At 36.2% G+C, this 13,492-nt stretch overlaps 1 protein-coding gene across 4 annotated transcripts in view; it reads left to right on the top strand.

Moving 5' to 3' along the window:
• The window catches only part of SPAST (spastin), a 66,923-nt gene extending 54,010 nt beyond the window's left edge, over nt 1-12,913 (top strand). For all 4 annotated transcript variants that reach the window (XM_059188683.1, XM_059188681.1, XM_059188682.1 and 1 more), the window contains 3 exons: nt 247-317; nt 1,883-1,923; nt 11,517-12,913. In XM_059188683.1, coding sequence (XP_059044666.1) covers nt 247-317; nt 1,883-1,923; nt 11,517-11,639 — 235 coding nt within the window. In that variant the 3' untranslated portion in view covers nt 11,640-12,913. The remainder of the gene's footprint in view (nt 1-246; nt 318-1,882; nt 1,924-11,516) is intronic.
• The last annotated feature ends 579 nt before the right edge of the window (nt 12,914-13,492 follow it).

The following is a 13,492-nucleotide window of genomic DNA, read 5'->3' as shown; positions in this document are numbered from 1 at the left end:
AGTTTATAGTTCCTTTTGATAATCTGGCTGCCCAGGACTTTGCTGTGGGCGTCCCATTCAGATGTGCCTCTTTTTGCCAATGTCTTCTACCCCAGTTCCTTCCTTCACCCTGTTTGTCCTACATTTCAAATTGCATAGCTTTCTGCTTGATAACAGAGGCAAACTAGATGTTACCTTCTTTTTACATGGAAATTTTAAATCTGTAAAGATAAAAATAATTTGCCCTTTCTTCCTTCCCATTCTTAGAATGACTGATGGATATTCGGGAAGTGATCTAACAGCTTTGGCAAAAGATGCAGCGCTGGGTCCTATCCGAGGTATGTGTGTAGACTTTGAAACATTTAGACCTATTCGTTAGACTACTTTAGAAGTTTAAGAAGTCCTTATTGAGAGGTTTTGTTTCTGTTTTAGTTTTAGTAAAAAATCATTTAAGCTGCTATAAAACTTGATACAAAGTGGTTTCTAGACTTCTCATGGGGCCACATATGTTCTCCATTGCATGTTCTTTTGATTTCTGTTTGTTCTCACAAAAACAAAAATGTGAAACCATTCTTAGCTCACAGACCATATAAAGACAGTCAGTGGGTGTGTAGACCATGACCTCTGTTTCAAACAACAGATTTCAGGGGCGCCTGGGTGGCTCAGTGGGTTAAGCCGCTGCCTTCGGCTCAGGTCATGATCCCAGGGACCTGGGATCGAGTCCCGCATCGGGCTCTCTGCTCAGCAGGGAGCCTGCTTCCTCCTCTCTCTCTGCCTGCCTCTCTGCCTACTTGTGATCTCTGTCTGTTAAATAAATGAATAAAATCTTTAAAAAAAAAAAAAAAAAAAAACAGATTTCAGGGTGTTTTTTTTTTTAATTAAAAAAAATTATTATTAAAGTACAGTTAACATACAAAGTTATATTCATTTCAAATGTACAACATAATGAGTAGACAATTCTGTACATTAAATGATGTTCACAATAAATCACCATCTACCCTATGTTTCACTTCTTGGTGGTAGGAAACCAGCAGAAAACACAAAGGAAAAGAAAACATTTTTATGCAAGCAAAAAAGAAAAATAAAGGGGAAATGTTCTTATCTGTTTTTGGCACTTTTCACGTCAATATTCAGATATCACTTGAAATTAAAGTATCTAAGAGAAGCTTTTATTTGTATTGTTATATGTTATCTTTTGCGAAATTGCTTTGTTTTGATGCAGGGTTATTTGCTGTTTCTGAAATACCACTATGATACCACTTTAGACTAGGTATTCTCAACTGCTTTTCCACAGCCAGCATGGGCAGTGGGTGGGTGATGCTCTCAGGTATGCACTCAGATTGTTGGCTATGACGATAAAATAGAACATGGAATGGACAACTTCTGGAACACATCTGCAGTGAAACAGTGTATTGACTCAGAATTGCTGCTTTGCAGAATAATAAGTGTAACCTTGACAATATATTTTGAAGTTCTGGGCAAAAAGCATTCTAGTCAAACTCCTGCTGCCTGGTACATGTCACGAGTGGACTCAACAAATACATAATACATAAACCATTTGTATTTTTTCAGAAAATTTTAGCTATTCTGAAGCAGATAAAAGTTATTGGGTTTAAAAAGAATAAAGCCTTTGTGAAAAAAAAACTACATTCTTTTAACTTCAAAGTTGTGAAATTTATTGTTCTTAGGCAATAATGCAGAGAAAGTGAATGCCTCCCACTTACTCCTAAAGACTTATCCTAAGCATTTATAAATTGTGCTCTTAATATTAATGTGTATTTTCCTTTTAATAGAAATAAGTTATATTGAACATGTACTATTAGATCATTGTACTCGTTTTTGCTCTTCAGCAATTTAAACTTAGAAATCTTTTTTTTTTAAATGGTTGTCTTGTATTTTACAGAACTGAAACCCGAACAAGTGAAGAATATGTCTGCCAGTGAGGTATATTACTTTCTAGTTATCTTTTCTTTGCTCTAGTTCTCTATATTGTAAGACCTATCTTTTGTCTGGATTTTCGTAGTTAATTAGAAGCTAGAAAAAGTTAACTTTGCTTTATTTCAAAATATAAGGGTGTATCAAATTACAATCTCTTTGTTTTTTTTTTTAAAGATTTTATTTATTTATTTGACAGAGAGAGATCACAAGTAGGCATAGAGACAGGCAGAAAGAGAGAGAGAAGGAAGCAGGCTCCCTGCTGAGTAGAGAGCCCGATGCGGGACTCGATCCCAGGACCCGAGATCATGACCTGAGCCGAAGGCAGCGGCTTAACCCACTGAGCCACCCAGGCGCCCTCAAATTACAATCTCTTAATGGTGTTTTTTGGTAATATTAAACAGAAAAAAATTATAGAAAACTTAAGAATTTTGTTCTTTGTAATAAGTTAATCCCTTAATATTCTATTTTGTAAGATTTTCAGCATTTGTTTTTGTCCTTATAAAAGCAATACCATTGTAATGTAATTCATTACATTTTAATATGGTAGGCCCTCTTAGGAAAATGCTAGCGCATTTCTTTCGAAAAAGATTGCCTGCAAAATATAAAGTTGGACATGCAGAATTATTGTAATAACTATGTAAGCAAATATTTAAAATCAGTATTATATTTATAATTTATAAGTCAGATATTTTTACTGCCCAAGTTTGTACAGCTATTGAGGAGACAGTGAACTCTTAACATAGAGAATAAATGTATTTGAGTACATTTTTTTGACTGTCTTTTTTCTTTAAGCTTCTATGTAAACTTAGTTGTTTTGCGGTATTTTGCGTGTGGTAGTTAATCAGCTGCATTACTAAGAATACCCTCACACTTACTGCAACCATCATTCCATTTTTTTTTAATTTTCTTTTTTTTTACTTTTAAGATTTTATTTACTTGTCAGAGACACTGAGAGAGGGAACACAAGCAGGGGGAGTAGGAGAGGGAGAAGCAAGCTTCCTGCTGAGCAGGGAACCCAATGTGGGGCTCAATCCCAGGACCCTGAGATCATGACTTGAGCTGAAGGCCATTGCTTAATGACTGAGCCACCCAGGCGCCCCTACCATTCCATTTTAGAAAGTCTAGTTTACCTAGAGTGTGTTTGATATGAATGAAGACTAGGAATGGAGAATGCTACACGCTTTCTCTCTGGCATTTTGCTGCTATTTCCTTAACAATGCACATTTAAGGGACGCCTGGGTGGCTCAGTTGGTTAGGCGGCTGCCTTCGGCTCAGGTCATGATCCCAGCGTCCTGGGATCGAGTCCCGCATCGGGCTCCTTGCTCGGGAGGGAGCCTGCTTCTCCCTCTGCCTCTGCCTGCCATTCTGTCTGCCTGTGCTTGCTCTCTGGCCCTCTCTCTCTGATAAATAAATAAAATCTAAAAATATATATATATATATATATTTTTTAAAAATGCACATTTAAAATATAAGTTTCAAGTCCCTTTTATCTGACTTGTAATTTTAATTCCACATTTTTAAAATTCTTTCTTTACATGTAAGTACAGTACAGTTTATGTTCCCAGTTTGTGTCTTGTGGGTTTTTAAAAATAGTTTAAGTATAATTTATTAATAATATCCCATAAATACATTTTTTAATGTTCTTAAAGCATAAACCTGATAGTATCTTTTTACCCAAAAAGTAAGCATCATGCATGAATTATTTCTTCTCCACACACTGTTCCCCTGCATTGGATCCAGGATAGATAATCTTGATCCCTTGTATACTCTGGCCCCCTAGATTCAGTCTGTTATTAATTCAGCCAATTATGTGACAATTTAGGGCTCTGTATTTGTCCCTTGGAATGACCGTGTGGAATAAAGGGACTAATTAAGGCAGTAATGAGCTAAAACCACCAACTGGCAAATAAGTTTGAGTAAGAACCAATCTATAAATTCTCAAATGTCTTCATAGCCAAAATCCACTCATCTCTTCATCTGCAAGTATTCTATCTGTCTCAAGCTCTAAGGCCATAGCATTTCTTGTGGAAGTCCATTGGGAAGTCCACTTGTATCTATAAATGGAATGCTTTGATGCACTTTGATTACTATCTTATAATAACTGGCAGCCTTATTACTTGAAATAAGTAGGTGGCTGCTTAGAGAATGGGAACTCTTACAAGGCTATCCATTATTGCATGAGATAAGAGACCAGTTTTCTACTGATAGTGACTGTTAACCTTTGTGTATATTTTGCCCATCCTGAGAATATATACACAATCAAATTTGAGCAACATTTTTCTTTATTTTTGAAAGACATTTATTTATTATAAAGAAGGAGAGCAAGCAAGTTGGGGGAGGAGTGGAGGGAGAGGATCTTCAAGCAGACTCCCTGCTGAGCACGGAGCCTCAGGTGGGACTTAATCTCATGACCCATGAGATCATGACCTGAGCTGAAACCAAGGTGGATGCTTAACCTAATGAGCCAACCCAGGTGCCCCAGCAACATTTTTCTTCACTGGACAATATCAGCCTATATATAGTTCCTGTTTTATTTGAAGATGAAAGAAAGTGAGTTTGTTTTCTTTTTTTTAGTAACTCATGACTTTAAAACAAGATAGTTCTGTTGCTATAGGTATGAATAGCCATATAACAAGTTGCCCAAAAACTTAGCTTAAAATGACCACATTTATTATGTCACATTTTTATGGGGTTGGGAATATGGGCAGAGCTTAGCTGAGTCCTCTGCTTTGAGCTCTGTCAGAGGGCTGCAATCAAGGTGTTGGCCCAAGGTTTCTTAAAGAGCTGTAATCAAGATGTTGGTTGGGGCTGTAGTCCTTACAAGACTCAACTGCAGCAGATCTGCTTCCACACTCACCTACATAGTTCTTTGCCAGGTTCACTTCTTTGTGGGTTGTTGAGGTGAGAGCCTGTTTTCTTAGTCATTGGCTGAAGGCCTCCTTCAGTTCTTTTTCCACATAGGCTTCTCCAACATAGTACTTTCTTCATCAAAGCAAGCAAGCCAGGAAGAAGAGAAAGCATCAGCAGGATGGAAGTCAAAGTCTTTATAATCCTGAAGGTGAACTCCCATCACTTTTTCAGTAGTCTCTTCTTTTTTTTTTTTTTTTTTAATATTTATTTATTTATTTGATAGAGAGATCACAAGTAGGCAGAGAGGCAGGCAGAGAGAGAGGGGGAAGCAGGCTCCCCGCTGAGCAGAGAGCCCGATGTGGGGCTCGATCCCAGGACCCTGAGATCATGACCTGAGCTGAAGGCAGAGGCCTAAACCACTGAGCCACCCAGGCACCCCTCAGTAGTCTCTTCTTAATGTCCAGTCCACATTCAAGGGGAAGGAATTACAGAAGTGCATATATAACAAGAGATGGGAATCATTACATGTCAGAAGATGCCCAACATATCTGTAAATCAATTATAATTTTTTTTTAATGTTTAAAGGGTTACATTTGGCCAGTGAAATCTGCTTTTCACATTAAGGTGTGCCCTTTTAACATTACTTTCAAACTTTGAGACACATTCTTGCATTCTGGTAATCTCAACACCTGGAATCAGGAACTCTACAGGAACCCTGCTTCATTTTTTTTTTAAAGATTTTATTTTTAAGATTTTAAATTCTCTATACCTAACATGGGGCTTGAACTCATAACCCTCAGTTTAAGAGTTGCATGCTCTACCAACTGAGCCAGCAGGGCACCCCAAGAACGCTCATTCATTTAATGGAGAATAATGTTAAGACTCTGGGATTAGAAATTTATACTGCATTATTTTTTATTAGTACTGGTGTTAAATTAGCCTCCTCCATTGACAAGAGCCTGAAAAATACACATTTTTTTTTAAATTTTTTATTTTTTATAAACATATATTTTTATCCCCAGGGGTACAGGTCTGTGAATCACCAGGTTTACACACTTCACAGCACTCACCAAATCACATACCCTCCCCAATGTCCATAATCCCACCCCCTTCTCCCAAACCCCCTCCCCCCGGCAACCCTCAGTTTGTTTTGTGAGAGTCACTTATGGTTTGTCTCCCTCCCAATCCCATCTTGTTTCATTTATTCTTCTACCCACTTAAGCCTCCATGTTGCATCACCACTTCCTCATATCAGGGAGATCATATGATAGTTGTCTTTCTCTGCTTGACTTATTTCGCTAAGCATGATACGCTCTAGTTCCATCCATGTTGTTGCAAATGGCAAGATTTCATTTCTTTTGATGGCTGCATAGTATTCCATTGTGTATATATACCACATCTTCTTGATCCATTCATCTGTTGATGGACATCTAGGTTCTTTCCATAGTTTGGCTATTGTGGACATTGCTGCTATAAACATTCGGGTGCATGTGTCCCTTTGGATCACTACATTTGTATCTTTAGGGTAAATACCCAATAGTGCAATTGCTGGGTCATAGGGCAGTTCTATTTTCAACATTTTGAGGAACCTCCATGCTGTTTTCCAGAGTGGCTGCACCAGCTTGCATTCCCACCAACAGTGTAGGAGGGTTCCCCTTTCTCCGCATCGTCGCCAGCATCTGTCATTTCCTGACTTGTTGATTTTAGCCATTCTGACTGGTGTGAGGTGATATCTCATTGTGGTTTTGATTTGTATTTCCCTGATGCCGAGTGATATGGAGCACTTTTTCATGTGTCTGTTCGCCATCTGGATGTCTTCTTTGCAGAAATGTCTGTTCATGTCTTCTGCCCATTTCTTGATTGGATTATTTGTCCACCAAAAAAGAGAGCTATAGACCGATATCCTTGATGAACACAGATGCGAAAATACTCAACAAAATACTAGCCAATAGGATTCAACAGTACATTAAAAAGATTATTCACCACGACCAAGTGGGATTTATTCCAGGGCTGCAAGGTTGGTTCAACATCCGCAAATCAGTCAATGTGATACAACACATCAATAAAAGTAAGAACAAGAACCATATGATACTCTCAATAGATGCTGAAAAAGCATTTGACAAAGTACAACATCCCTTCCTGATCAAAACTCTTCAAAGTGTAGGGATAGAGGGCACATACCTCAATATCATCAAAGCCATCTATGAAAAACCCACCGCAAATATCATTCTCAATGGAGAAAAACTGAAAGCTTTTCCGCTAAGGTCAGGAACACGGCAAGGATGTCCATTATCACCACTGCTATTCAACATTGTACTAGAGGTCCTAGCCTCAGCAATCAGACAACAAAAGGAAATTAAAGGCATCCAAATCGGCAAAGAAGAAGTCAAATTATCACTCTTCGCAGATGATATGATACTATATGTGGAAAACCCAAAAGACTCCACTCCAAAACTGCTAGAACTTATACAGGAATTCAGTAAAGTGTCAGGATATAAAATCAATGCACAGAAATCAGTTGCATTTCTCTACACCAACAGCAAGACAGAAGAAAGAGATATTAAGGAGTCAATCCCATTTACAATTGCATCCAAAACCATAAGATACCTAGGAATAAACCTAACCAAAGAGACACAGAATCTATACTCAGACAACTATAAAGTACTCATGAAAGAAATTGAGGAAGACACAAAGAAATGGAAAAATGTTCCATGCTCCTGGATTGGAAGAATAAATATTGTGAAAATGTCTATGCTACCTAAAGCAATCTACACATTTAATGCAATTCCTCTCAAAGTACCATCCATCTTTTTCAAAGAAATGGAACAAATAATTCTAAAATTTATATGGAACCAGAAAAGACCTCGAATAGCCAAAGGGATATTGAAAAAGAAAGCCAACGTTGGTGGCATCACAATTCCGGACTTCAAGCTCTATTACAAAGCTGTCATCATCAAGACAGCATGGTACTGGCACAAAAACAGACACATAGATCAATGGAACAGAATAGAGAGCCCAGAAATAGACCCTCAAATCTATGGTCAACTAATCTTCGACAAAGCAGGAAAGAATGTCCAATGGAAAAAAGGCAGCCTTTTCAATAAATGGTGCTGGGAAAATTGGACAGCCACATGCAGAAAAATGAAATTGGACCATTTCCTTACACCACACACAAAAATAGACTCAAAATGGATGAAGGACCTCAATGTACGAAAGGAATCCATCAAAATCCTTGAGGAGAACACGGGCAGCAACCTCTTCGACCTCTGCCGCAGCAACATCTTCCTAGCAACAACGCAAAAGGCAAGGGAAGCAAGGGAAAAAATGAACTACTGGGATTTCATCAAGATCAAAAGCTTTTGCACAGCAAAGGAAACAGTTAACAAAATCAAAAGACAACTGACAGAATGGGAGAAGATATTTGCAAACGACATATCAGATAAAGGACTAGTGTCCAGAATCTATAAAGAGCTTAGCAAACTCAACACCCAAAATACACATATTTTTAAAATATTATTAATTCGGGGTGCCTGGGTGGCTCAGTAGGTTAAACCTCTTCCTTTGGCTCAGGTCATGATCTCAGGGTCCTGGAATCAAGCCCATATCGGGCTCTCTACTCAGCGGGGAGCCTGCTTCCCCTCACCTCTCTCTGCCTGCCTCTCTGCCTACTTGTGATCTCTGTCAAATAAATAAAATCTTTAAAAAAAAAAAGTATATATATAAATAAATCTTTAAAAAATTATTAATTCACTCGGATAGAGTGCATTTATTTCAATATTTCAGCATAACATCTACCTGAATTTTAATCCCACACCTAAAATATAATTTAATCCACCTTTTTAAAAAATATATAAGGAAGAACCTTATTTTAGACTAAACTTTAGAGAGGAACACTAAAAACTTAGTAAAACTGTTGAATGAATTACAAGAAATGACATTACTGGTATCGATTGTGACCATTGTACTAATTATGTATTAGGTTACATTGTTACAAGTTTTGGTTCTATTGTATACTTTTATCCAGTTTTTTTAATCTGATGGGTTTTTCTTTTTTTTTATTAAAGATTTTATTTATTTATCAGAGAGAGAGAGGGAGAGCGAGCACAGGCAGACAGAATGGCAGGCTGAGGCAGAGGGAGAAGCAGGCTCCCTGCTGATCAAGGAGCCCGATGTGGGACTCGATCCCAGGACGCTGGGATCATGACCTGAGCCGAAGGCAGCTGCTTAACCAACTGAGCCACCCAGGCATCCCCTGATGGGTTTTTCTAAAGATTTTATTTATTCATGAGAGACAGAGAGGCAGAGGCAGGAGAGGCAGGCTCCCCACGGAGCAGGGAGCTCAATGTAGGGCTCAATCCCAGGATGCCGGGATCATGACCTGAGCCGAAGGCAGACGCTTAACCATCTGAGCCACCCAGGTGCTCTAATCTAATAGTTTAAGTATTAATAATTTGGTAGTACTTTTAGCTGTTAGTCTTGGACTTACAAGTTAATATTTATAAAATGCTTAAACCAGTCTGGCAAATAGTGGATACTATGTAAGTATCCATAGAATAACTTTAAAATACATAAATAATAATAATGACATTTTATTATGGAGATTAAATAAATTATTTTATCAGTCACATTTATGAGAGGAGAGGAAAATACAAGTAGTTTGGTTTCTAAAATCTTATACTAGAATTTTTTTTAGTTATTATTCAGTACAACTGTAATGATTAAGGGTATTATCAGGCACTGGTATATATACACACATTTGACTTTTATAGAATATAAAAAATATTTTATGAGAATAAAAACAAATAATTATATTGGAATTCTGTGTTTTTAAAAGGTAGTGCTGGGACACCTGGGTGGCTCAGTTGGTTAAGCAGCTGCCTTCGGCTCAGGTCATGATCCCAGCGTCCTGGGATCGAGTCCCACATCGGGCTCCTTGCTCCGCGTGGAGCCTGCTTCTCCCTTTGCCTCTGCCTTCCACTCTGTCTGCCTGTGCTCGCTCTCGCTCTCTCTCTCTCGGACAAATAAATAAATAAAATCTTTAAAAAAATAAATAAATAAAAGGTAGTGCTAAAAATTGTTGGCTATAAATTCAGGGTACGATGTACTCTATTTTTAAAGCACAGTTTGGGGTGCCTGACTGACTCAATGAGTAGAGCATGTGACTCTTAATCTCAGGATCATGAGTTCAAACCCCATGTTGGTCACAGAGCCTACTTAAAAATAAATAAAATAAAAAATAAAGCATAGTTTGTATCCACCTTAACTTTGACTTTGTTATTTCATTAGTTTGTTTCGATAAGATATCTTTGCCATTTATTTTTCTCTTTCTCAAATTAGCTACTAGTTGCTTTTCCTGTTGTATATATTCATCTGTTACTAACTTCAAAATATCATATATAAATTTCATATATATTTATGTGCACCATTCTATGCAGTTCAATTGAAATTTCATCAAAAGCTCTTAAGACTAATTTCTGCAACAAATACATTTTATTCAAGAATATCATAGATAGTAGATTACATTCATCATCCTTCTACTCTTTGGGCTTTAGGAAGAGCCAGTGTGTGTTTTAGTTAAAAAAACGAGTAGGGCTCATATGATTATGTGGTAACAATATGTCCTTTTCCTTTTTGGAGACAGCCAGCGCCTCCCAGGAGGGGACCTTTTCCTTTTTTACTTAGATTAATCTACAGTTTACAAGTATGGGTGATTTTCTCAATCTGTGCTCATCTAGATATCAGAGGGTGTGAAATAATTAGATTCAGTTTTATAAGAGTAATAAAAAGAAGAATATATATGAATATCAGTTGATGTTTTATCTCAAATTATCCTTTAACTTATTTTTGGGCAAAATGCACATGTATATATCAGTGACAGTTTTAAAACTGTTTAATTTTGTGCCAAGCTCCTTTTGAGTTTTCAAGGTATTCAGGTAATTATAGATAGATGTTGACTCAGCATTTTTTTATTCTACATTCTCATAGCCAATTAATAAGGTCAGAAAATGAGGAGCACCTGGGTGGCTCAGTCGGTTAAGTGTCTGCCTTTGGCTCAGATCATGGTCTCACTCTTCTGGGATTGAGCCCCACGTGGAGCTCCCTGCTCAGCGGGGAGTCTGCTTCTCCCTTTCCCCCTGCCTTTCTCCTGGCTTGTGTGTGCTCTCTCTCTCTCTGTGTCTCTCATATAAAATCTTTTTAAAAGGTCAGAAAATGAGGCCAAATTAATACAAAATGTATTATAAGTAATATTAGTATTAGAAAATTTCAGATACAAGCATCCTGTATGTTGTGAAAAGCATTATTTCCTTAAAAGTCTCATGTGCTTCTTGTAAACCATCTTCCTTTCTAATAAACCCAGCATGAATTTAGCTAGAGTATGCTTGGTGAGACTTGAGAATTCTGAAAGATGTAATTGCGATTCTTTTTTCTGCTTGTCTGTACTTGTCAAATTTTCTATAATGAGTGTTTTCTGTTTTTATAATGGGAAAATATTGGGACTTAAATTTTTAATACCTAAGAATTTAAACACATATAATAAAAGTATATTAATACAGCATATAAGATTTCTTATATAGCGAACTTGCCTAACATATAATAATAAGTAAAATATGATGATTGGCATGATTTTCTAAGAATACATTTATATGTATTTATAACAATAATAAGCAGCATCATTACTTTAATCCATCTTTGGGTTAACTACTGAATATATTTTCATTTGTACTGTCATGTGTTTTTTTTAAATCTAGATGAGAAATATTCGATTATCTGACTTCACTGAATCCTTGAAAAAGATAAAACGCAGCGTGAGCCCTCAAACCTTAGAAGCATACATACGTTGGAACAAGGACTTTGGCGATACCACTGTTTAAGGAAAGACCTTTGTAAGCCTGCAGAACACTTTGCTTTTGAAGAGAGAAACATGCCATGTTAATTGAATAGTTATCAGCTACAGAAATTGAGCCTAAGTTTACAGGACTTTTCAGAGTCTTAAAATTACTTGTGCACTCCAACAGATGCACCATAAAACAAAATTTAAATAAAATATACAAATGGAGTATTTTGTCGAAGGCCTGTTCATGGTTATCCCAATGGGCGCTGTAAGTTAGAGCACAACAAAAACTGATTCTGGTCTTCTTTACCAATATAATCATGATGTAAATAATAATTTGTATATTGTGTTGCAGATGAAAGTATTCCAGAGACAGTGAATGGTAGAAGACACAAGCGCCTTTGGTTGTTTGTCTTCTGATGTCTTTTCTTAAAATAGTAATTTTTTCTATTTTCCTTTCCTACTGTTGTCTTTACTACAGATGATTAGAATGCCAAACACTCTATAAGTTTCTTTTTGTTCTTTTCTTTTGTAAGTCCATTGTGCCAAATGAAACTTCTTCCTATGTAACAGTAATAGGAAAAAGTATTTTGAAGGTTTTTCTTTTTCATAAATCTACACATTAAACATTGTGTTTCACTTTTCATGTTTCTATTACCTTGTTACCAATTTAGAAAAGAATTTGTTGATAGCATCAAAGCAAATCTAGTAAAATAGAAAAAGAGATGGTTAGAAGGTTTGAGTCATTCTGTCATTACAACATGTAGATCAGTCCTCGTGTGACCTGAAGGTATCTTTTTCTAATATATCTGTCAGAAATCTATTGTAGACTGTTAATTTGTTCCTAATGGAGTTTATTTTCTGCTAGAATTATTCTAATATTTAAGAAGGCCAAGTTTAACTGCTGTAAAAGTGGTTCCTGTGTGAGAGAAGGGAAGAACTGAGAGCTAAGACATTTCTAATTTATTGCTTATTGCTTTCTTACTGTTTACAGGATAATTATAAGCCAATGGATCTACCATCTTTTATTCTTAATAATTATTAATCCCCTCAATGAACCTTTAAAAAAATTAATGAATTTTTATACATTGCATACATTTTATAGGTTTCTTGTGCTCACTTTGTTAACGAAAAAGTTAGTCTGTTAATCTGTCTCTTGTTCCTCAAGAATGTACAGTAATTGTTTCCGTTTGTATAAGTATGCCTGAGTTTTATTATTAAACTGTCATTGTAGGAGGTAGAGACTCATATCATGGCTTTTTAAATATTGTAATAAAGGCAAATGGATATTTGCCCTTAGTTTACTGTTTAAAAGTTTGTTTACAGAAATTTTCTTTGGTGCTTTTATGTAAAATGTCATGGACGGAAAGAATAATTTCATAGTAGTAACAAAGATTTTTTTCATTTAGGAAAAATATCTTTGGTTTTGAGAGAATACGTTAAAATTAAAAACTTGCCCCATCTAGATAAGAATTTTATAATGAAGACATACATTCTTCTTAATTTTAATCTTGTTCCTGTTAAAGATTTACCTACATATAGAAGATGTATGGTTTAAGGTAATGTGCTATTTGTAGCTATAATTTAAATGTCTCCTCTAATCATGACCTTAGAACTCCCTGGATAACAGAAATGAGGGTTGAAATAAATAGGGAAAAACAAAACAAAACAAAAAACACTAAGCAGAACCATGCCCATTTTCAGTCATATGTTATATCTTTTTAAGATCTCAAATATTAAAGCATCAATTATAAAATACTGATAATGAAAGATGATGCAGTATTCATGATGACAAGAATTAGGAATATCCAAAGTTAAAACATTCTCAATAAAGTTCATAAAATTTCACTTTGTATTTTCATTTAGAAAAGGATTAACTTGTTGATACTTGAA

The sequence above is a fragment of the Mustela lutreola genome, chromosome 9 (assembly GCF_030435805.1).
Source record: "Mustela lutreola isolate mMusLut2 chromosome 9, mMusLut2.pri, whole genome shotgun sequence".
In the NCBI taxonomy this organism is placed as follows: domain Eukaryota; kingdom Metazoa; phylum Chordata; class Mammalia; order Carnivora; family Mustelidae; genus Mustela; species Mustela lutreola.
The sequence above is the reverse complement of the archived record's forward strand: the minus strand, read 5'-3'. Positions and strand labels throughout refer to the sequence as shown.